At 38.6% G+C, this 26,019-nt stretch overlaps 1 protein-coding gene across 3 annotated transcripts in view; it reads right to left on the bottom strand.

The window, feature by feature from the left end:
• Nucleotides 1-7,518: 7,518 nt before the first annotated feature.
• LRFN2 (leucine rich repeat and fibronectin type III domain containing 2) overlaps nucleotides 7,519-26,019 on the bottom strand; it is a 157,059-nt gene continuing 138,558 nt past the window's right edge. For all 3 annotated transcript variants that reach the window (XM_066546537.1, XM_066546539.1, XM_066546538.1), the window contains one exon: nucleotides 7,519-12,352. In XM_066546537.1, the coding sequence (XP_066402634.1) occupies nucleotides 11,434-12,352 (919 nt within the window). In that variant the 3' untranslated portion in view covers nucleotides 7,519-11,433. The remainder of the gene's footprint in view (nucleotides 12,353-26,019) is intronic.

Below are 26,019 nucleotides of genomic sequence, written 5' to 3'. Positions count from 1 at the left end.
AGAGATAAGATGCACAATAAATTGAAACAGAAAATTTGTATGTGTGGGAAAGAAAAGGGGGAAGAGAGATCAATGAAGAGGCAAGAACATGCTTCATTTCTGTCAGTTCTTACTGTAAATTTGAGGAAATCATCTCGTGGTCAGAGAACTATGTGTAAATTCAGTTTTCAGACAGCTTCAGAACTGTGTGATGGTGAGACAGGAATGGAGACAATTGCTCTGTGTACTTTCAGTGCCTGAGATTTACACAGTCAGTCAGCCATTGACTGATGCCTGAATGGAAGTCGTATATGAAAACTATTGAAGAAACGTAATTTCATAGAAGTTAAAAATCTGGTGCCATGTGGTGGACTGGAAAAAAACAAGCCCTGTTTTTTGCCTGCTTCTTATCCCACATACATGGAGAAATTTCCACATGGTCTCGAAGTTTTTCTGCAAGACCAGCACTGCCAGGTCATTGGTACCCTGCTATTACGGTGACAGAATTCAGAATTCAGCAGAATTTTAAAAATTGTAGATCACCTGCAAATCTGGATGACTTCTTCCTTCTAAGACAAACAGAAGGTCCTAACAAAATGTGTGGGATATGAATTCACTCAAAAAGGTCTCATTGGAGTAGTATTTCTCTAAATGCTGTAGGATGTGTGCACCTTAAGATAGGTCAAAATTTAGTGACCAGGAGACTAGGGTCAATAAAGCTAGTGATTTGGTTTTTTTTTGCTTACTGGAGCAAATGAATGTTTGCTCTAGGTCAGCAATTTTATTCAGGCACCCTAGGCCAGATTCTTTAATTTGAATAAATTGAAAGAATTATTCAACTTGAATAAATGAAATTCAGATTATACCCATATATACAAACTGAGAAGTGTCCCCAGTTCCTCTAGCATTTTTTCCCGATGTTTTGAAAGAACTCTGCCTTTGAGGGAGGGGGCAATACAGCCAGAAAAAAAGTGTGAGTGATGTAAAACTTGAATACTGACTAATTCAGATGTTTTTATAAAGTCTTGCAGACTTCTCTCCACAAACCATTAAGTCCTAATTGCCACACTAATGTTATTTTATATTGTAAGTGCAGCTCCCGAGTCCTGATATTATGGCACCCAGTGGAATTAAAGCAGGCACTTAGCTTTACCACCTTCTCTGCTGTAACCTTTTCAATCTGTGATTATTATTCTGTCAATGCACACTTGTTCATTATTACTTAAAGGTGTCATCCCTTCCTCCAGGAAGACACGCTGCTGTGTAAATTAGGGCCATAACTAACCTGGTTCAGTGCTGAAGCAAGCGCCTTTCTTCTGACAAGACATGAATTAAGGGCTTCTTTCCCCCCAGTGGAAGGAGCCTCTCTCCTTCATTCCTAATAAGGGCAATGCTAAGGTGGTTTAAAAGGCTCTTTTCTGTTAAAGGGGTTTGATCTGTGATAATCTCCTATAATCTGGATACTAGGAGCAAACTGAGTATTAGGTCTGGATTGTAAATCCACTCTCAGCCCTTTAAAAAATAATTTATTTATTTCAAAACTCATTCGAATACATTACCTTCCTTTTCCTTTCCATAAAGGACATTAAGGAAATGCCTTTCAAATTTGATTAACTAATATTAGTTAATCTCACTTCTGGTAATTGCATTTCTCCTTCAGGAATTTCACAACCCTTTTAGAGATTGTACAGTCTTGGGTTGCAAACTACATGCTATAAACCCACATCAGCTTCTCAGCCCATTTTCTTGCTCTGAATATAGATGCAGCACAGTTCAGGAAACATTATAATTTCCATTTTAACTCACTGTTAAAGCTCTTCGAGTTACATTTTCCAGATAAATCATTTAATGAATTTTGTTTTGTTTCTGTTGTGTTTTCATAGCAAATCTTAGTCTCATTTTCAGATATTTTTGCAAAAGGAGGTTTTATTCTAGGATTTGTGATTATATGGCTAATTTCAGGTGTTACATTCCCTATACAGCTATTTGTGGTAAAACTAACATTATTACTTCTAGTCCCTTGCTGTACCAGAACAATTTTTTCTATGGCCAAGTGATGAAGAGGACAAGACAAACAGCAAATAATGAGTGAAGAATACTTGTACTCATGTGGGAGTACTGTACCCTAATACAGGCAGTGATAGAAAGACCATTCCTCATGCAGTCATATGCATGAAAAGTAACTGACAGAGATATTTAAGAGTTGAAGATAACATGGAGTGAGCAAACCACACCAACACCACACACATTTTGAGGCTGTCAGGGTTGTCACCAACAGAGATAGTAAAAGGAGCATCATTCCTTCATCAGCTGCTTTGTATCAGGTGAAAAATAACAAGGGACAAGGGACAAAACACTGAAGGGAAATTATTATCATTGTGGGAAAATATCCCCCCACTCTTTTGGGAAAGACTGCAAAATAAATCCTGCTTTGAGAGATGGAGATGACAGAAGAGAAGACAAGAATTTAGACCTGTAGAACTGCTGTAATTTATACAGCTTTCTAGCACTGCTTAGGTTATACTGAGGGCTGTGAGGGAGTTTAAGACCAGAAGAATTCAGGTCTACCTCTGCTCAGAATATTTGGGGTTGAAGTTTTGGGCAGAAAGCATATATGGATATTTCTGTCAATAGTTATTTCATATTTAGCTCTTGTTTTCCCACTCTGGTTTAAATTTAAGGGTGTAAATTCTTGAATGACTGGATATTTATTTTGGTGGATTTTGAAAAACATATGGTATCTGTATGGGATTTCATTCTGAACAACAGTGTGGCCCATCTATATATACCACAAATAATATGGATAATGGGAACATGCCACACTGCATTCTACGTTTATGGGAATGAAGTTTTATAACTACATAAAATAAATATTTACAGCAATTAGCTTACTAAACATATAGAGCAGATACTCAAAAATATTCAGGAGATGATAAGGCACTTGGAGGGTAGGAGATCCTCTCTTCACTAAAATGAAATCCAGGTCACCTGTCCTGAAGATTAATTCTGAAGCTCCTCACCTGGTATCATCCATATTAATGCCAGATGCAATTTAAACATGGTGACATTAATAGCAAATCTAACATACCTGACATGGTAATATATTTTAGCTCTTTGAAAACTGGCTCACCAGTTCGATATTCTTAATGTCTATGCTTTGCATCCTGCTGCAAGCATGGTAAATCTAGGGGCTCTGTTTAGTCTGTATTTATGGTCAATTGTTTGCTCTATGATTGTTCTGGAGATATCACACTGAAATGCCCACCCCCAAATTATTAATTAAGAGTGAAAACATAGCAAGGTCCCCAGTACTGAACTGAGTTCATGCACCCATTGAAAGAACATTAAAAGATGATAACAGGTCCAGAAATTTGGGTCCTCAGCTTGTGACTGATGAAGGATCTCAGTACGTTTGGTTGGCTTGTTACACTGAAGAATTCAAACAACTGTAATTGTAATCATCAATTACAATTACAGTTGTAATTGTAAGTCAGTGCAGTCAGCAGCAAAGTTGCAGCAGAGTAACTGAGAATGTAGCATGGCCAGAAATTACATCAGCCATGTTCATTCTCCTGTCGTGTGCAGCTACTTCATGGCACTGATTGGGCTGGTGCGTACAGCAGATTAAAAACGGCCTCTTGCATGAAATTAAATGATAAATCAGTAAAAAAAGGAAATAGAGAAGGAGTGAAATCTCATCGGGGATGGGAAAGGGGGCTGGAGGGCTAGGAGAGAAGCAGAGGCAGGGGAAGGTGATGAGTCCTGGAAGTCCAGGCTAGGAATGTAAGTTCCTTCCATTTCAAGTAAACTCAAGTTCTTACAGGCTGATCTAAATGGCAGAAGTGGGGTTCCCCTTCTGGACTGACTTTCTGCAGGATTCTGTAACCTAAATTCCCCAAGGAGGGAAATGTTCCTGAACCTTATTCAAATGTTCTCAGTGGTTTTTGTAAGGGAGATACAACCCGGGTGGCTTTGCCTTTCAGATTCTGGTGGCCCAGACCAGCAGCAATGCTCTGATTTGGGCACCCAGCAGGTACAAAAAACTGTAGTTGCAGCCAAACATGTATTGCTCTCATCTGCATTCATGACTTCTAACCAGTGCTACCCCTTAGTCAACACTCAGAATATCACAGCTACATTTCAATCATTTGGGTCTGTGCAGTCATTTTGGATGTGTCTGTATAGCAGCCCAACCATACAGCAAGCTGAGGCTCTCTGGCAGCTGTTAAAAGCATTTGTACTAATGGCCTCAGGCCTGTTTACATTTTCATGCACCTGCTGAGCTTGGAATTGGCCTCACCACTTGATTTTAAAGGTCCACAATCCCGCTGGGGTTTCTTCAGTAGAAAGCCATAATTTATGGCCTTCTATTAAACAAGAAAAAAAAAAAAGACAACAACTCCTACTGGCCCAAAATTTGGGAACACCAGTTTCTTAGGATCAAATTGGTGCTATATTGAGTGTTTCTTATCTGATTTCCAGATAATATTACACAACCTGGTAGCATGCAATGATCTCTTAGAAGATGAATCTTTTTTTCTACAGAGGTTTATTATTATATGCGCATTCAGAGGTATATTTGAACACAAGAACGAATATCTAGTCTTTTTTTCTCAAAACTAGGTAAGGAAGTCACTGTTTGAGGTGGTGGAGTTTTGTTTGTTTGCTTTTCAGTTTTTTTGCATTATGGCCCAAAGTTTCATATTTTATAAAGTTGCTACGTATTTTAATGTTGTTGCTGTTTCTGTTGCCAAGAACTTTGGTCTGCATTTAGTGACAGTGAAGCACACAGAATGTGCACTATATCATTCTTGCAAATGAGTAATATTCTCATCATCTCTGCAAATACTCACCTGTCCATTTCCAAGTCCCTCAGGCAACCCAGTCGCAGATGACAAGAAATATCTTGTTTTAAAGTCAAGCTTGAGAGATTCAAAGGCAGGAACTCTAAAAGAAGAGGAAGCATTCAGAGCTTTTTTTCTTTTTGGTCCTAGTTTTAATTCTGCTGTGCTTTATTTTTCAGGATGTGAGGGTGTGAATTTTGGAAGGAATTCTTTACTTCTTTATGGAGAAGGAGATAAGGATGTTCAGCCCATCAGGCTTTGGGACAGAGTTCTCTCAAGTTTGCCTAAAGGTTACTAGGATAGAATGATTTATTAGGCATGGAATAGCTGGATCTACCATGTTCCTACATCTCCATGCTTCGTGTCTCAGCTGTGACCTGTGCACTGATCCTCTCTGGATTCTGCTTCAGCTGCCTTTGTGCATGACTGTTCCACCAGTGATAGCACGCAGCTCCCTGCTGCAGCAACACTTGTATCTCATCCATCTGATGAGCACCATTTTTCTGTCTATGGCACATCACATTTATGAGCCTAATTATTTGAAGTTTCCCTTCTCTGACTCATGTTCAAAGGAAGGAAGATTAACACACATCCATTTTTTGGATTTTACTTTAAGTCTCATCAAGATTCAGGGTATAAAGATGGCATTTCATCATGCCTTTGCCTTCTCAGATCATGCATTTCATTCCTGTGAACCAACAGCACTGTCAAAGAGGAACAGCTTCCCTGAAACAACAGCCTTTTTTTCCTGTTCAGACACCTGTCTTGTGATTTGACACATAAATGGTATAGGTGGTGTTTAACAGCCCAGCATTAAACTAGTCTGCATTATTCATTGAAGAGAAGAGGATAGGAGTATTAATACTTTTAAAATAGACTAGTCACACAGAAGGAACTTGAAACATGTCATCTAAGATATCCATTCAATTTCTCATTGCATAAAAAGATTATGGGCAAACCTTTGCCATGAGAGGAGAGCATTTCCTCTCCTATTTGCAAACTAAGATTTGTGGATTTAAAAGTTATTATTTTCTTCTCATAGAGGCCATTGATTTTCAATGTTTCTCTTTCCCACCAGTTTCTCTAGCCTTGTGTCTGTGTGCCTCATGTGACTGAGTATAACATGTGATGCTGCTCTCTCCCAAGAAACAAGGTAAATAAAGCACAATGTCCTTAGTGAATACAGAACAGTATTAGTTCCCCGTGGCTGCTTGCCTCCTGCAGAACACAAGTCCTCATTGACAGGAGACGTATGTGCATCATGTGGTGGGAGCATCAGCTGAATAAATGCCCTAACAGAGGAGCTGAGACTTCACTGTGGTCATAGGAAATGAATGAACCTTTTCACCACCAATTAACTTTATTTGAAGTGCTGATGTCTCCCAGCTGGGATGAGATGCAGCTTATGAACTAATCTGCTTCTTATAAAGAAGGTTTCTGCTCTCTCTCCCCCTTTCGTCCACTGGTATTTAATGAAAAATGTAAATGTTCCTTTATTCTCAAGCTAGGAAACGTGTACATCATAAACCATACAGATAAAGAGTGCAACATGTACACGTGTGCATGGGGATGTATATGCTTGAATACAAATGCCTGCACTTGCTGATATATCTGTATCTGGATGTGTATTTATATCTGTGACATTTGCCATCTGTTGGAAGTGTAATAATGGGAATAAGCATCTGGCACTGTTTCATGTAGTGGGGCCTTCTAACAGCTGATGCTAAGGAATGCTGTACCTCTGGGGATTAAGGAGTAGTTAATTAGGACAACGAAAATATACTACAGAACATAAAATTCCTATATTGAAAGCAAGAGTTTCAAGGCACTCTGATTTGGTTTTCATCTGGCCCACAGCCTAAAACCAACACTAATTTAATGTTTTCAGAGGGATCTCATAATCATGTTTAGGGAAATTTAAAGGTGAAATATGCAAGATATTAATAAAGTTTCTTGATAACTCCACATCCAGAACTGCCCAATTACAAACACTGAACACAGAGAGTCACTGAGAAAAGGTTCCAGACAAATGGGCTGCAGGGGGTAGGAGGGGGTACTGTGAGCACCATATGGTGTACTGTGGGTTACCCACGGGCTAATGGGTGCAAAACATTGCAAACAGATGTGACATTCAAGCTGTTTAAAGACTAAAATGCTTTCTTAGCTATCAGGTGCAATTATTCATTGCTCTCCAGGTTAGAATGCTTAAATTTGCTGTATCAAAGTTGCTGCATTTATTGCACTCATTCAGAAACCTCCAAGGACTTTCTTTTGTTACCTGTCTTTGCAACCATTTGCTGGGTGAAGAGTGAGAAATGAAACAAGCAGGCATTTGGAATATTATTTTCTTCTCTTGCCAGAGCAGATCAGTCCCATGATTTGAAATATAAACAAGTTTAGCGAAGGATAATCTGCCACCTTTTCAATCTCACATCATGTTGGGCAGAGACACCTCTCATTTTTTTGTTATGCTTGCTTTAAAAGTGAATTAATCCCAATTATAACCAAATAAAGAGTGTAGTTTGGAGACATGTCAAATGGGTTATCTTCCTCTAAGAAAAGTGGGAAAGTTTGGTGTTCTCTAGAGCTGGCAAACTCAGAAAGAACATTTGAAACTAGAAGTATATTCCAATTCATGTAATCTGTGAGGATATAAATGTAAGGAAATAGTCTGGTCTGCTTTGCTATGCATATGTACATACACAGGCATACACACACTTTTATTTTCATTTCATACAACCACTTGGTTCTTAGCAGACATCAAATGAAATCCACATAATCACTACTTTCAGAAATTTCCATTTTGTCATCTTGCTTAATATTCTCCAGGATGATAGGATGATGTTTTGGGGATTTGGGTTGGATTTTTAGCAGGCCTAACTGTGTAATTTAACAGTAGAATCATATCTTCTTTCAAGCCAATGACATACATTTTTAGGAAAAAAGCTAGTTCCACTATTATAAAACAACTCAAAAAATGAACTTACAGGAGTTACGTATGCATATGCAGATGTCCTTAATTATTCCCATAGACCTCACTTTAAACTCTCTAGCCCTCCTAATTTCTCAAACCTCTCTTTTCTGAAGACTCCTGTTGGTCTCTGTTGTTTTCCTTACTATCTGCACTACCTGGCCTTTGCCCCTAAAACATGGTTGGTGCAGCTGCACATCAGAACACCCCATATTAACTTGAGAGACACCATATAAACATCTCAGTGTAGAAGTTCTCTCTTCTTCTCTCTTCTGAGATAAGAGGGGTAGGCCATTGAAGCTATCACAGCTCCTCAATGATGAGTGAAAATATTTATTGCACCAAGTGAGTGGGCATCTATGAATCATTTCAGGAATCACAGGAAGCACGGATGATCAGCTGTGCTCAGAGTGAGGCAAAAAAGAATCCCTATGATGGCAGCACTACAGAAGAATAATCCAACCCAGAGGTGCTGAGTGAGGTACACACAGGAAAACAGAGCCAAGGTAGAGATTGGTCAGATTGTGTGTGGAGGACCCTGGGGCCTTAATTGCACCTTAGCAATTAGGGCATGGATTCAGAATGTAGCTCAAACTACAGAGCTGCCTTCAGCAGCCCTCAGAGGGGTACAGAGGAAGCCACAGGATAATTCCAAAGATCTACTTTGTTGATAGTGGATAGGGCAGTGACTGGTGGCACCTGAAGGATGATCACCACCCATAAGTAGCCCCAACCCTTTCTGAGGGCTGGCCACTCGCTGACTCAACATGACGCTCCCTGCCTCATCTCTGAGTCCCTGAATCCTCTGCCTCCCAAGTACTGTGAGCACAAAAGGTAGTTGTCCAGCACCTGTTTCATTTTGCTCAGTATTTTTAAATCAGCTGGTGAGGATTGAGCCTCACTCATTAAAGCTAAATGAATTAATATTATGATTAACCATAATAAATGCAGCTGCTAGAGTGTGGAATTTATTACCTTGGTTCTTTGGCAACTATCCATTATTTTAAAACAGCATCTGTTGGCTTACTTCTTTTAATTTTATAAGAGAGTGTGAAAGAGTATTCGTCTTAAATTATGTGATATATTTTGAAAATTCATGGCTGCATGTTACTAATATTTAAGATGAACTCAATGTCTAAACTAAATTAAGAACAACCCAGATCATGTTCAGAGTGGAGTAGCAACATAATAAAAAAATCCAACTGCACCACAGTGGAACAAGGAACAGAAAATTACTAACTCACTAAAAGAACTTTAAGAGTTTTCAGTGCAACATAAATGAAACATGTCATTAATGGTTAATATGAACTGCCATCTGGACATTTGGATTATGTAGATTCTGGCACTGGAGGTGTCATTCGTCTTGAAAGTGTGAGAAAAACAGAGAGTTTGAAAAATGTTCTGAACAAAGTTTGACTGGATCTCTCTTGAATCTATTAATGCTGTTGGTGAGAAAGAATCTGAGCAAAGTCCTACAGAAAGTTGGGTCCTAAGTCTAAAAATGCTACCTCTTCTGAATGCAGATTTTAGATCAGTGTTTAGAGTACTCTAGTAATATAGACCTGTATAAATCTAACAACAGAAAAAGAGGTGAAATGCCTTTTACAAGATCTTTTTTCATGCATTCCAAAAAGGTATGTATTTTTTGATTCCTGCTTTATACCTAAAATTCTGAAGTCCAAGACAGTTTGTAGTAAAGAAAAAGCAAATGTCTAAATTTTAAAGATAATTAAAAAATAATTACTTCTTAGGTTTCAAAGCAGACCACAGAATAACAAATAAATGAAAAGCAGGGGCTTTTTTTTTCCCAAGGATGTTTTTTTACTGTACATTTTGTAGCAAAAGAAAAAAAAAAAAGAGAAAGAAAATAAAGGAAAAAATATTCTGATCACAGGGATGTCGTTATCTAAAACTCCAAGTAGGAAACATGACAAATACAAGATCAAGTACACAGCCATGTCACAATATATCTCTGAACCTTTTAAAAAAAATATACATAGAGTTTTTCATGTATTATTTTCTCTGTGCCTTGCATACTTTCTCCACCTCTTTTACAAAATCATAGTAACAATGTGCAATTTCAGAATGGTTCCCAACAGCTGATCAAACAAATAAATAAACAAATGACAGGACAGTTGCAGTAGCCAGCAGAATGCTAGAAATCACAGTCAAATTGGTAAAGAAAATAAATTCTGCTGGATGGGCCAAGTGTATTTCTACAACCACAGCAGTGCTCATCAAAAACCAATTTGAGACTCTGTTTACAAACCCTGAAGAGCTCCTGTTGCAACTATCTTCCTGAGGATGAGAGACCGGGGAGTAGGAGTGCACCAGACTGGGGAAGGGCTTTATGTAATGCGGGAGAGACATGGGTCATCCCCTCCTCTGTGATACCCATATTTTACTCAGCTTCTGTGGCTAATTTGGAGCATAACCAATCACCTGAAATACACAAAAACTTAATTTTCCTGATGTTACTGATACAGTCAAGACATGTCATGGTGACCGTACAGACAAGGAGCTTTTGTCACAGTAGGGTGCAAGTCTGTCATTTTAGTGGAGTGAGAGCATGGCCCCTACCAGAAGCCACTGCTATCCATAATGTGGAGAGCTCCCAGAAGCTACTTTTGTTTTCCTTTTCTTTATCCTTTATTAGGGTATCCTGATAACTATTTTCCCCATCTTTTATGGCAACATCCCTATCAATATCTGCTGCAATCTGCCTTGAGCATTGACAAGAAGAGATTATGAAGGAGATGGAAGAAAGAGGATGATTTTTTTTTATTTATCCCTAGATTTAATTTTTCCTAGGATCAAAAGGGATGGTATTAGAAGTGAGTTATACAGTACATCAGATATTTGACCTTTGTTCATATCCTCCTTTCCATCTGGGGAATTTGATGAGGCTGAAAACAAAATCAAAATATGCATGGAAATATACCTTGTCTTGTGAGAAAAAAGTAACTCAAAAGCAGTAACAAATCAAAACAGAAGAGAAATAATTAAATACCAACCAAAAGTCCATTCAATAACAAATATTGTTTGCCCAGATGTCACAGTTTCACAGTTAAGACAATGAGATTATGCTAAACAATTTACTCTGATCTTCCCTTGCGGGTGCCCTGCCTGCACTTCTGAGAAAATTCCTTGGAATGACAACCAGATATATCCTAGCACCAATCATATCCACAGAAGTGTATTTCTGTGGCTAAGAAAAAAAAAAAAAGAGGTGCCATTAAAAAATAAACCAAAAACAAAACCAAAGAAAGAAAATAAAAAGAAACCCTGTAAAATTAAATTTCTGCTGTTAAACCCCTTTTTATCCTCCTTGTTTAATCTTGTGTGAAGGTTCACCAGGAGTCTGAGTAACTTTTGGAAAGCAATGCTAAATACAACTAGCAAATTCCTTGAAACATTCACGCATGGTTTAGTAAGGGCCAGACAGGAATGGTACCATGTGTGCCTATTCACATTTCATGACCCTCTTTCTCTTTTACTATTCCTGTAACTTGCTTGCCTATCTTTTTGGCCAGTACAACAGAAAATCTTTCCTCCCCTCTCTTTCCAATTGCACGGCCCTGAAGCAAACCATGCTTTATAACACATGAGGGGAGAAGAGAAGGGGGGAGACACTGATATTTACACCGTGCTTTCCATCACCCACTCTGAGCTCCCAAAAGTCCCTTTGGCCCCTGTTAGGTCATTGTCATCATACTGCAACAGCATGCCGTTGACCGAGAGGCTCCTCTTTGTCCAAATGTTTGTTATCTTTTTTGGGTAGGTGCAACACTGAGATGTGGCAAAGTCCCCCATGTCAAAAGAATGGCTACGTTTAGTTTTGCCCTCCAGAGGCAACATGAGGAAGCTGCGGAATTTGGACTCTGTCTGGCCCAGCAGTGGCTCTTTGTCCGAGTGGCGGGCCACCGTGGAAGTTCTGGAGTCTGTCACTTCCTCCTTTTTCTGACACTTCAGTTCCAGGGAGGCAAAAGCTCCCATTAGCCGGTCAATATTGTGTTTTGACCGAGAAGGAGGCCTCCATTTACTGGACAATGTGCCCTGCTCACTTTGGAGGCTGTAGTTGTCACAGTCACGGCTATTTGCGGAGCTGGAGGAAGAGGAGATGCTGCTCCGCGCAGACTGGCAGTTAAACTCCATAAGTTCATTTCTCACCACCACTTTGGGATTGACTTGGGGCAAGACTCCATTCTGAACTGGTTGTGCTCCATTTGTCTGTGAGTAGACGTTGCTGACATTAGACATCTTGCCCTGGGAATTGTTGCAGACCTTATAGCGGACCATGAGAATTACAATGAACACCAACAGGGTTGCCACAATGATGCCTCCAATGATCAGAATCATGGTCCCACCCAGAAACTGACTGTGCATCGACTGGCACTGAGGGTAGTCTTCTTTGGTGAAGAACTGGGCACATCCCACAATATTAGTGGCAGTAAGGGTTGTGGCCGTGTCATCCCACATTGCCAGGACGCAGAGGTCATAGCCTGTTCCAGAAACAAGGTTGGTTACAACAAAGGCCTTGTTTGTAGCTGGTATCATCCTTGAAAATAAATAAAAAAAAAGAAAGAAAAAGAAAAAAGAATTGGTTAGGTTTTGCACAAAGGTAAAAGAAAAAACAGAGATTAGAACAACGTGATATTAAGTGTTTGAGTACTGGCAGAGAGAAGCCATAAAATTCAGAGCCATAAAATTCAAACAATCATTCCAGCTTCCCAGCTCCTGAGGATTCAACATATCAACGTTCAGTAACACGCAAGTTATAAGGGCCAGCTCTCAACTGCGCAATAAAGGGAATAAGAAAAAGCAGACCAAACTAAACTGGGGATTCTTTTTCTCCTCACTTGCATCTGTCATAATATGAAATATATTCAAACTTGAACAAATAACTCAGAATAAAATCATACAAAGAGCAGTTCTTTCTGAGTATGCAAATGACCCTTGTGCTTGCTGAGTCTCAGCGTGGCAGTTGTCACATCCCTTCACAGGTGCCTGAACATTTACTGTCTCACATCAGCAGGTTACTTACCTTGTGAAGGCAAGGGTCTACACTCAGTTTTCTCATTGACTGAGAATGAGAGGCAGGCAACAATTTCTCTCTTTTTCTCCACTCTCCCACTTACTTTCCTCATCCTCCTACTCCCCACTGTGGGAAATATCTCCTAAAAATGCAGCTACCATCATCATCTTTGCCAGAAATTTATCACTGCAACCACCTTCCCCTGTGTGAGTGAGAAAGGAATGCTGGCATTGGCAGTATGGGCTGTGGAAGTGTGGGGAGAGGTAGGAAGATATAGGTATGGAAATAAGAAGGTTTCTTTAAAATAAAAAAAATTCTACTCATGTATAAATCCATTTCCAAAAACCAAATAGCTGGGCCGAAGCTGTGCCCCAAGTAGGGACATTTATGGAAGTTGTTCTTTGCTGCCACAACACTTAAGCAGTCATTTGAACTCATGCAATATTAGAGCCTCACTAGCATTCAAAATTAGCAGATGGGAATGAATGTGGTCTACCCCCATTTCAATCTGGTGAAAATTGCAGTACATTAGTGGAACACAGTGGATAATCCTGGATTTGGTGCCTGGTGGGTAGCCAAGAATAATACCAGAGAGATACCCCATGCATGTTTCTCATTACTGCCACGTTACAGGCTTGGGCAAGAGAAAAAGCTGAAATTAAACCAGCCCATTATGACTTAGACCTGCAGGTTTTTTGCACCAGCAACAAGAGAGCCCTACAGGCCCTCAGAGCACACAGTGAGCTGGTGTGACTATTTGGGAGGGTAAGGCCTGGGCAAGGAATAAGGCAGACTCCTTGTAGGTGCACCAGGCTTCTTTAGCCTCAAATCATTGCCAGAGCCAGCACAAACTGCAGCTCTGCAGAGCCCCTTCTGTGCAGTGGGAAGGAACAGACCTGCACAGAGAAAGAGAAGCAGCAACGTCAAGGCACTGCAAAGATGAGTTTCTGATCATCTTTGCATTTATGCATTCATGCCACTTACTCAACCCTTCAGTCTGGCCACAGGCAAGGATGTGGCTCCTTTTTAAAAAGCAAACAAGCACAGATAAAAAAATTCTGTAAGGAAAAGAAATATCAGTGAGAGACACTTGGAATATAAACATCATCTGGCAGGTTTACTCAATGTTGTATTTGAAATTCTAGGCACATTTATCATCCCAATGTAGCTGTTTGACACAGATATAGATGAGCTATTCAGAATGAGCTGAGAGGTCATAAAGCAACCCTCATGAAGCACTCCAGATACTGTTGCTAAAATAGTTTCCAAAATTTGAAATATTTGGTCTCAAGCTATTTCTAATTGTTCTGCTCTCCCTGTAGCTCTGTGAATAGAACACCTCTGCTTACAGCAGATTGCACTTTGTTGAATCGTTCAAGTATATACGCAAAAACCAAGCATGATATATGGAATAACAGAATGCTATTGATCATAAAACATTTGATTTTAAGCCCTTGAAGAGTTTCACCAATTGCTTCCTGTCTCCTTCTGTAGTGCTATACTCCACTTTTCACCACCACTCCCAGACCAAAACTTAAAAAGATTCTGCAGTTAAGTAATTTAGAAGCCATTTCACTGTAAAACCTCATTGCAAACAAGTGGCAACTGTTAGCAGAAAAAGTAGTCAGGCCCACAAACTGGGTCTTGGACTTGTGTCATAACCCTTGGAAAAACAGGAGTATAACACCACCTGTTAGAGCGGTTCCTTTGCCTTTGCACTGGTGAAACAGAGATTTCCACTGTCTCCAAGCAAGCACCAGATACCTGGGTTTACCCACTCTACAGCTTTGCACGTGTCTGGTGGGTGATCTTTGCATGTAGGCTTTCTCACCATTTACACAACCCTTCAGTCCGGCCTCAGGTAAGGATATGGCTCTTTTTAAAAAGCAAACAAACATACAAAAATAGAAATACAGTTGCTCAGCCTCACACACTTATGCCCAATTTCAGTGAACATTGATAGCCCAAATAATTTACAACTTGCTTTCTTCAAACACTCAAGCTTCCAAGGAAGTGTAACTGCCTAGAATATTTCAAGGACAGGCAGGTGGTGAATAGTGGCAAGTGTATAGCCATTCCATTTTTGAATGCACAGAATTGAGGCCATAACTAGTCCTAAAGCTTGGACAGGTTAACTGTGTTGAAATGTGCTATAATAAAAACCTTGTCTTAGAAACGAGGATCATTTCTAAATTCAATGAATCCTGGAAAAAATAGAATAATTTCTAAATTCAATGAATTCTGGAAGTAACATATGTGACAACCGTGGGACTAATAATGTGCTTTTAAAAGATTACAGTTGTAGTCCCAATTAAGGAAAAAAGCAATCAAATCTCCATATAAATCTAAAATAAAGAATTTTGGTTGTTTCTGCAAATAAACTTTAAATGCTCCTGTAAAATATTCAAATTATTCTGCTAAGGAACAGCTAAGCATAGGAATAAGCAAAAATTTCAGGAGTACTAGGAGTTAAGTAATTAATTTCAGACTTAGTTCTCTATCTTACAGGGAAGGCAATCTTGTTCTCTTAAACTTGCCAAATTTTAAGAGCATTTTTGCATGGCTCCATGCTTTGGTCTACCCTCCCCAAACATGCTGCCAGTCAGATATGATGGATGACATCTCTAAACGCTCCCCATATCTCAAATCGATGCAGACACATTTTCATTCTGGGATGTTGATGACTCTTTCTTTGATTGTCCCCAACACAGGTAGCTGCAAGATGCCACTTCAATCTTTGCTTTGCTGCCTAAGAGGGGGTGTGTTTTCATGGCTGCTCCATACATGCAGTGCCATTAATCATTAACCATGACCTTAACTCTGGGACTCAACAGCACAGAGCTGCTGTAAACCTAAGAGGGGCCAACAAAACTGGGTCTAGGCAGAGAACTTGCAAGGCTTTGTTCACTCCACTCATCACCCAAACACAGAAAGTTGGTTTCAGATAGCAAGGATCTGGTGCATTAGAGATCAAAAATATCTTATTAAAGTTGTTAGCTTTTGGAACTCAGAAGATCCTGGTGTTCACCTGCCTGCCCTCAGATAGCAAAAAAATTTAACAGCTGGGGTATCTTGAAGCAACAAGCTTGATATTGTCCACCTGCTCTTCAGGGCATGGTGACCTTGCAGAGATGCCTCTCATCACAAAAGAGGAATAAAGATCTAAATTTGATACTAGTTTTTCTCCATGAAATAAATAAAAGTGACAGTTGGCTAAGTGCAGGAGATCAACTAATGAAAGACTTGCTTATAGATTATAAATTGTGAAAGGTTTCAATCTATCCAGTTTAAGGAGTGCTGGATCAGTGAGGACTGGGAAAGCAAACAAACACACAAATATGTCAAAGGGGAAAGTGTAAATTTAGTTCCAGCTATGTCAAGACACAATTAGAAAGTCTTATGGAAATTTCACTGTCCAGACACATAAGACACAGTAATTTCTGCCTTTCTCATTTGGTTTATTCTCTTTGGAGTAGAAGCAGGCAAATTTCTACATTCCTGCCAGGATTTTGTTACCTGATTCTTAATCTAGCTTCGGAATCCTATCTGAAGGTCAAAAGAAGAGAAATACCAAAGAAAAGTATTCATATATTAAGAAGGTTCTGACCTCTCTGAAAATCTTACCTCTATAAGGAATGAAATGAGGACAGGGGTCTTACAACTGACCTTCTTAATTTACAAGAAAAAGACCCCTTCTCTCATTCTTTGGTACAATAGCTTTAGTTACTGGAAGAAGAGGAGACTTCTGGCCAGGACTGGGGCATGGGATAAGTGTCTGAAATAGAACAACAGTAGACAGATGCTCCTTGGAGAGTTAATGTGAGATGAAGAGCTATGAAGCTGTGAAGGTTTGCAGGGCTTTTTCAAACAATCCATTCCCTTCAATCCATGGAGATTTCTGTCTCATTTTGTGAAAGCACCAAAATGAGTCCATGAAACGCTTTTTAAAAAAAGGGAAGGAGAGTGCTAGAACTCTTATTTGAAGTCAATCTTATTTTGTATCACCACTAAACTGTCCTTGTTATGTCCTTGTGGACACAACATACAGAAAGCAAGCAATTTTGTAATTATTCACTTTGGTGTGTGGTGATATAAAGAAAATTAGAAAATAAATTAGTTAGAAATGAAGGGGAAAAAGGTTTGCTGCAGACTTCTGTCATAATCCCAAATGCAAGTGAGCACTGAAGCTTGCAGAGAGTGAGCTGTGCTGAGAATTTAGGATAACTGAGTTTTATTCTTCCTTTATCAGCTTCACTGATATCAGGCTCCACTTTATCAGTAACTCTCAGTTCCTGAGAAATCATTTTGCTGTACTCTAAGGCTCCTCCTTTATAAAATGGGGATAATGCCAGCAATCTCCTTTCAAAAGAGGCCTGTAGTGTATCAGAGGAAATTAGTAGATATTGTGATTACACTGTAATATACAAATGGTTCTTTTCTTCTATGTAGCACTGGGGATGAGCAGGACTGAACTGCTGGTTAACACTGTAGTTATGCAAAACAGACAAATTAGACAAAACCCAGATTAGGTTAATTGGCTAGGCAATTCTCTTCCTTTTCTCCATCAAAAGAGGGATATGATACCATCTAGTTTTAGTCTAAAACTGCTTTAATCATAGAATTTGCAGGGACCTGTCAAAGCAATTCCTTTGGGAAGGTACTTGCAACTTCCAAGACTCAGTTCTATAATAACTAGACTATGTTGCTTTTCTCATAGTCCCTTTTCTTTTCTTTTCTTTTCTTTTCTTTTCTTTTCTTTTCTTTTCTTTTCTTTTCTTTTCTTTTCTTTTCTTTTCTTTTCTTTTCTTTTCTTTTCTTTTCTTTTCTTTTCTTTTCTTTTCTTTTCTTTTTTCTTTTTCTTTTCTTTCTTCTTTTCTTGTTTCTTTTCTTTTGTTTTTCTTTTCTTTTTCTTCTCTTTTCTTTTTTCTTCTCTTTTTCTTTTCATTTTTCAGGACTATATACTACCTATGCACAATTTTTCTTTTATCATCTGGGTCTATATACCACCTGTATACAACTCCTTCTGAAATGAATGCTAGGACTTCAAAGTAGAATCGTGCTAATTTATTAAATACTGTATCGGGAAAAGGTGCAAAACAGTTAAAAAAGCTTAACTCCTTGGGTATTTTGTAGCTGTTTTATTTTTGTATTGTCCTTGGGTGTTTTGTAGCTGTTGTAGACTATACAACAATTATGGAGCAACTGCTAACCAATGGTGTCATTATTTGTTATAACTTGTGATGAGGAGGGAAAAAAAAGAGAAAGAACAGTGCAAGGGTGAAATAGCAATTGCTTTGTAAAATTATATCCCAGTTAGTTAGCACAGTATCTTTTCTGTATAATAAAGCCTTACTGTGAAAATACCAGTCTCACTGTACACTCCTGAACTTCTTCTTGGATAAAGTTGCTTTCACTTAAGTGCAAAATATTACTCTCAGAACTAGAAATCAGTCCAGAAAAGATAAACACTGGAATCTGAAAAATTTTCATTTTTCAGGGAAAATTTAGTGCCAAAAAATCATCCTTTTTTTCATTAATAAGTTTGTCCCCTATTTTAAGATATTTGTTGGTTTGTTTTTTTTTCCCTTCAGTCCAGTTTCATATGTTTGTTCTGGAGGAAAAAAAAAAAAGAAAATATTCCAGGTAATTGGTCATTGAGTGCTGTAGAAGGGTCTGAGAGAGTCCTACATTTCAGGTAGAGTGTCCACTTCAATCTCAGTAGGATAGAAGTAGACTGGTAGAGAAAGGGGGGAAGGAAAGTATCAGTGGGAGCATACTGGAGAAAGATTGACTAAAAATCATGTAAAAATGTGAAGATCTTGCAGCAAAGCCGAGAAAATTTTAAAGATAGTGAAGTGAAAAGACCTCAGATGGTGGACAGAGATTAAGAAATCAGGAGAAAAAGGCAGAAAAAGATCAGAGGAAGACTTGAAGGATCTAAATTGAAGTGAAAATGTCACACATGATGTATTGCCTGGGAGCAAGAGCATGCAATTGACAAATTTGAGCTGCACACTTAGCATTCTTCTTGGCTGCCAACTTTTGTGATTTGCTTGAAAGTTTTATGGGATATACTGGTGTAATTTTTTCTGTGTTATTTTCCTGGAAAGCCCTAGTTTTTGTAGTGATAGAATGAAAATAGAGTCTAAAACTTTATTAAAAATTAAGTAAGCTAACAACAGAGATTAATTTCTGACCCTTCAGATTTCAAAAGAAATCCTTGAATATGTGTCTTCAGATCATCCTAAGGCCTCAGGAATTTAAAAAAAAAAAAAAAAAACAACAAAACCAAACCAAACCAAAACAAAAAAACTAGGTAAAAAATACCAAGTATATTTCTGTGTGAGATTGCTCTTTTGGCACCTGATTCAAGATTTTTTAATTTAGAATCTGGGAAAGACAGAGACCTATTGTGACCTGCATCTTGGAAAAATGACAGTTTTATTTCTGGTGTCCTGGGATAAGAGATGTTTGTTAGTATTAACAACAGGGTATAATTCCTCTGTCAGTCATGTCAACATAAGGAAATGTCAGATAATACCAGGAGGTAGCCAGACTTTTTCAGTAAACACTAAATCAACCCAGCATGAATAATTTCTTGCATTTTTATTTTATTAGTTTTGGGGGGGTTTATGATATGCAATCATAATTTTGCCTTCAGATGAAACATTTATTATTAAACACAAATCCCTTCTTGCTTTTCTGAAACTTATCTTCTCATCGCTCATTCATCCAGCTGCCCTTCAGAGAATCTGTCTTGTCAAATAAAACACACAGCACATATAATTTAAATATTATTTCCTAATTTGCTTAGGTTCTTTCCTGCTCTTTTGAAAAAGTGGGGTTGGAGGGGGGGAAGAGAAAGTAGATACAAAGGCAATTGATATGCCCGTCAGAAGATGGTGAGCCAGAGAGATACTGATATTTAATATATGCCTTGTGCTATAAGGGAAAGTAAAAAAAAAACAAAGCAACCCAAACTTTAAACTATTGGCTCAGAGAATTGTCATGGTTTGACACTGGCACAATGTCAGTGCCTCCTTGAGGATACTTTCTCTTTGGTTTCTGCTGTGAGATGTGACTAGGGATAAGCAAAGCAGGCTTTCACTTAGAAATAAAAAAAAAAAATATTAACTAAACTACAAGGGAAAAGGAAAAAAAGAAACACACAAGGAAAATGAAAACTTCACAAATACATCTCCTCTTCTTCTTCTCCACCAAATTTCTAATACATCTATCTTTCAGATCACCAACTCTCAGTCATTTACCACTCTTTAGATAATCAATTTTCAGTTAATTAAGGAGTGAGGAGTCCTTCTTGTGCTATAGGCTTCTTTGGGAAACACAGTTGAGACTTCTTGTGTTTCTTGTCACATGTGGCACCGCTCGGAGATCATTTGCTATCGTGACATCTTCTTTCCATGCTTAATGCTCTCACTACTGCTCATGGACTAGAGCTGCTTCTAGGGTTTTCTTTCTAAGGGTGTTTTGTCTAGTTCTAAAAAAGAGCACAGTCTCTCACTTTCAGGACACCTGTCCCCCCTAAATTCACTCCCTGGGGCCGAGGGGGTCTCAAGAACAGAGATCTTCTCTTCTACTGAAGATCGAGGGCACTAACCACCTTCTTCACTCATTGTCTCTGTTCATGCACTCCCATAACATCACTGCACTCCCTTGGCTCCGAGCTATTGTTTCTCCCCTAAATGCAGTCTCTGTGTCACAGGAAAAAATGGTTCTGTCCATGGCTATACAAGAAAAGTCTAGCTAAAGGCCACTCTATTACCTGCTCCCACCTAAGATTCTTCTCTCGTAGCTCATTTCCTATTATCTCATCTCTATCTCTCTTCTCATTCAGCTCCAAGAAGATCAGCATTTGTAAGGTTTCTATCATCCAAGAAAAGGGTTAAAAATCTCAGTCTCTGCCTGTCCAGAACTCCCGCGCTGCCCTGCTGAGCACCTTCTCGCTGCACCCCCCCTTCTTCTTCTCAGCCGGCTGTTATCAAATTTCAAAGTAGCACAAGCACAAGCACCGGCTCTCTCTCTCTCTCTTGAAGGAGATAGCTGCCTGATGTCTCTTGGTGCTCCTCCACCCTTCCATCCTCAAGGCCCAAGCCTGCCTCACCCAGCTGCATGGCTTCCCCTCCCCTGCCCAGCCGCAGCAGCTGAGCAGGAGAGAAGTCTGACCTGTTTCCCTGCCAGAACCCAAGAGAGCTTCCTAGGGCGAGAGCCCTGCTTTTAACCCCGTCTTCTCAAAAGCAGATCCAATGTCCCAATAGCCACATTAGGTGCCAATATTAAAATCTGAGCACTCATTAGCCTGACTACAGCATCTCAGAAAACATATTTCCTGTCAAACCGCCACAAGAATATATATATAATTTTTTTTATACACTGCTGAATAATGTCTCCTGGGAGTACTTTGGAGTAATTTATCAAGCGACAGAGAAAAGTGTAGGCCTCTAGGGGACATTATTTCACAAGGCTGAGGAAGGGGAACCATGGTATAAGCTATTCTGCTCCCCTCCATTGCCATTGCTCTCTTCCCTTTCTAATTCTCAACAAAATTCTTGCAAACCACGGGAAGCTGCAGTCAGGCTCAAGGGGTGAGGCACGTGGATGAAGATCACCAGAAACATTTTCTGATCCTTTGACTCAATGAAGGTGCTCACTTCAGCTGTTCAGGTACAAGCTACTGGTCTGGGACAATCTCATTTTGGTTCACGTTGTGTGACAACACAAAATTAGACTTTCAGGCTCCCTGATCTGTGCTATAACTTCTTTCATGTGGATATGACAGAAGCAGAAATTTAGTGCCCTGAGCTTTCAATTTTACCTTTAGAGGGAAAGCAGATATGCTCTAGGAAGCCTTGTCAGCACTAAAGATTAATCCAGTCACACCCAAGCTATTCAGCAGCACACAGAACACCTTTCACCTCATTATACTAACTGCCTCAGAAAAAAAATTCCTCACACTAATTCAAATCCAACTAAAACATATTTAAGCTCATTAGCAGAGTAATTGAAAGCCCACACAATATTTCTGTTAGTAAACGTGAAGCTGAAATATTTATGGAAACAATGCAGAGGCACACTAATGAATTCACTCTGTAGCCACACGTAAATGTAGAGTTAGAAAGCTCTCATAATTCACAACAATGTTTCAAAGAGCCAGACAGACTATTTCAGATTATTCAACAGTATGTAAAGTTAGCAACTGACAGTAGAAGCAGCATACTACAACCACCCTGTTTCTAAAGATGGGGAAAGGCAAAAGTATTCCATGAAAAGGGTATTCAAGTCATTAAACAGAAATTGGGACCTGGGACACACTTTTCCCAGTTTTTTTATAGACAAATTGCTCATACACTTGGCTGAAGGGTCATGATTATTCTCTCTAACTCAAGTAATTCTGAATTATTTTTTGCAGTGTTGGACAGTTACCTCAGAAAAGGTCATCCTTCCATGCCAGCAGAGGTCACCAGAAGGGAGCAACATCAGAAGTAATGAGCACATTTAGAAACTCAAATGAAATTAAATTGGAAAAGGGAATCTGCTATTTTCTGGCAGAACAGCTGTCAGATTCAGCCATATGCTGTCCTTTCCTGAGAGTTACAAGTGGGATTTTCCACTTATTTCCAGGCAGTGAAATCTGTGTAAATTATAATGAAGGCATCCTATAGTGGTTAACCCAGCCCTTTTTTCTGTGAGAGCTCATGTGAGCTGAGATGAACAGGATCCTCAGTGGCTTACTAGCAATTTTGTCCCTACTTGCAGCTCAGAGCACTTATGCCAGGTTGAAATTCACATGTCCTGTAAAAACTTGGTGTCGTTCCACACAGGATAATTTTATGTCCAGAAGGTCATGCCAGAATGACAAAAACCCCAGGAAGTGCCTGAAGTTATGTTTGCCCATTCGTTGTAATTGGCTGGCCAAAACAAACTTCAACATGCTGTTTCAAGTTCTTCTGTCAAAAAAAATTTTGTGCACTGGTAAGAGAAGTGTGGAGTCAGCTAGCAGCTGACAAGACTATTCTAATATTCCAACCAAAAGAAAGAATATGAAATGAAATGAAATGAAATGAAATGAAATGAAATGAAATGAAATGAAATGAAATGGGCATCACTGCCCATAAAACTGTGTATACACTGATATATTAGTTTGTACAGAAGAGTGTCTCAGCATTAGTTTAAGGCACAATTTATACATTATTTAAAAAGTTTAAACACATCATTCAAGTGTTTCCCCTCCTCAGTGATTGAACTTGTTGTGGATTCTCAGGAGATAAGGAATGGTTATCTACCAGAATATCAAGTATCTCTCTTATCATAAAGGTTGAAAAAAAATAGTTTAATTCCCAGGGGAGAGAAAGGGAGAACTGCATTTACCAATTCTAGAAAAATGAACTAAAGGAATATCTATCCACTCACCAAAGACACAGACATAGTTTACTTATGTTTAGAGAATCTCTCTGGCAAACCCTTTACCCAATTAGCAAACATTGGAAATACCTTTTACTGTGTAAAAGGGATACAGAAGAATTGTTTGCTTCTTGTAAACTGAGGAAACTTTTTAAAAAACATATAAGCAAAATAATCATCAAGCTTCTAGATTCTGAGCTGGAAGAGAAAGGAAATATTTTGGAACAAAAATTTCCATGAAGCATGCACAAGTTAAGGAAAAGCAGAATGATTCAGGACTTTTTTCATATGCAGAATAAGAACAAGGGGTGCAAAAATCACTAATGGTCAAAAAACATCATCTCCTTAGTGAGAAAATAAGCAGAAAACAAAAGAGAAAAAAGTAACATAGGTATGGAATGAAGGCATTTCCTAAAGCAGAGGTCTGCCATTTTGTCATTTTCTGGGTATTGCACATAATGCAAAGGAAAAGGAAGGCTAGGAAGACTGGATAGCCTAGAAAGACATGGAGATGTTGAATTTTGGAATGCTCTACTAAAGGATAGAACACAGTTACATCCTTTCAGTTTGTTATACCAAAATCAGATAAAATCATTTCTCACCAACTTGAGACACCCTGCTTCTTTCAAAGTTGAGCCTGTACTGAAAGTGTACTGCATGAAGAGTGACAAATTCCTTACTGAAAAGGCAAGTAAAACCCACCCAGCAAGAAAACAAGTTTTAGTTTATAATGACCCCAGGAGAAATAAAATGAGAAGTCAGTTATAGCTTCAAATATTATCATAATTTAATTGTCAAGAAATATGTTTTATTGTTTAGCAATATGTTTCTCTGATAAAGGATCTTAGATCTAAGTGCCACAGATTTCTGGTACATGAACAAAATTTAGCAAAAAGTAGTGTACTATTTATTTACAGTTTACAAACTCTCCACAATTAGAAGTCTGAAAGCAGACTGCCAGTAGCCTAATAAATATCAGCAGTCCAGAATCCAGGCTATGCATCTCATTAGTGAACCCATTGGAAACAGGAAAGCTTGAGCAGTGTTATTTGAATTTTTCTCTCTTCCAAGTATCAGCTATATACTTTGCAAATATATATTTGGCCATCCTAAAATTAGTTCTCACTCACAGAAAATATGTAAAATATTTTTAAGTACCAGAAAAGGAAAGAAATCCTACTCTTTAACAACGTTGCATATTAAATGAGTTCATAAATATAGGACTGCTCAAATTTTGCATCTCCCTTTTATTTAAGAGAAACCCAATTGTTCTCTTTAGGTTTGATGGTGTAACATTAAGAAGAGAGCAGAATTTCTTCTTATGTTTCAACTTCACCAACAGATTAAAATTTTACCTAGCTCCTGAGTATTACCAACTTATGGCTTAAATTTCTGAATATGGTTTACATATATACAAATACAACAAATGCTAGGTATGGCATCAAGTCTGTTGATGCAGCCACATCCAGGTTTGCTAGGTTTATTATTCCTTTAACATGATTAATTGCTAGTCATCATTCCTGGAGGTCTTTGCAGGCATGGATATTTCATTGTTTACCAGGAGAACAAAAGCTTTTACTTGTTATAGGCATCCATGTAAGGTCATTACAGACAATGAAAAGCAGCTTATGAATAATTTTACTGAAAAGCTATAAATTCTGTGGAATAACATGCAAGAGTGCTCTGTACTGTTGAAAGAGAAATGAAAGAATGGATTTTTCTTTATCTTTGTTTGAAAAACTTTCAAAAAGTAATGAAGGAAGAGACTGACAGATTGCTCTGCTTTGGAGACCTTCAAGGGTAAAGACTGAAATACTCAAAATTTTCATTCTGCAAAATCTTCTCTGAGCTTTTCTGCTGTAACTCCAGATAGCTTAAATAAGTAGAACATGTAAAAATTACCCTGAGAGCTAAAAAGAAGAGTGGAATAAAATGCAAATCAAATGCACAATGGTACTAAATGCACAATTTTTTGTGTGCTTGAAGAATACAGAATCATTAGTCACCTCTACTATCAGACAAGGGAATTCTGTCCTCATCCTGTCAAAATGAGCAGTAGTAAAAATTTGCCAAATGTTCGTTGATATTTAGGAACAAAAATGTTGAGCTGAACATTGATTCATTACACCAAGCAGCATCAAAACCTCAGTGTGATCCCTTCAGAAAGACTAAAAGGTCAAAATTCAGACTCATTCCTACAAAAGAAGCACAGTAAATAATTTTAAAAACCACTACATAGAAATATAAGATTTCAGGATTTCAGGCTTCTTTGGAGAGTACAGCCAGAACTGCATTCTAGGGTATGTTAGTTATAGAACTGCATTCTAGGGTACATTAGTTATAGGACTCTGTTTTCCCATACATATATTAGTCATGAGTATTACCAGTATAGTAATCATCATTTGACTCAACTTTTCTAATACCCAATGTAAACCTAAAGAGGAAACTTAAGCATGAGCCTCTGTAACCACTGTATGGGCTGGGAGATTTCTTAGATCTGCAGTGATTAAAGAACAAATTATATTGCACTTGGGAAAGCATTTTCCCTTCTTTTGTCAATGAATGTTTACTTTAGAAGTACCAGAATGCAGCTAGGAGTGTATGAACATGAGAATTAGGAAATTTTACTCCCTTGTGAAGTACTGCAAAGTTGTGCTTCATCAGCAGAACTGCTGATTTTGGCCTGTCTGCAGTGGGCTGGGTTAGAGGATGTCCTAAACTACCTTCTATATCTATTGATACACAGCTCCTGGGCTCTGAGTTCACCTCTC

This window comes from Molothrus aeneus, chromosome 3, assembly GCF_037042795.1.
Source record: "Molothrus aeneus isolate 106 chromosome 3, BPBGC_Maene_1.0, whole genome shotgun sequence".
NCBI lineage: Eukaryota > Metazoa > Chordata > Aves > Passeriformes > Icteridae > Molothrus > Molothrus aeneus.
Note: the sequence above shows the minus strand (reverse complement) of the source record. Positions and strands in the feature narration are given on the sequence as shown.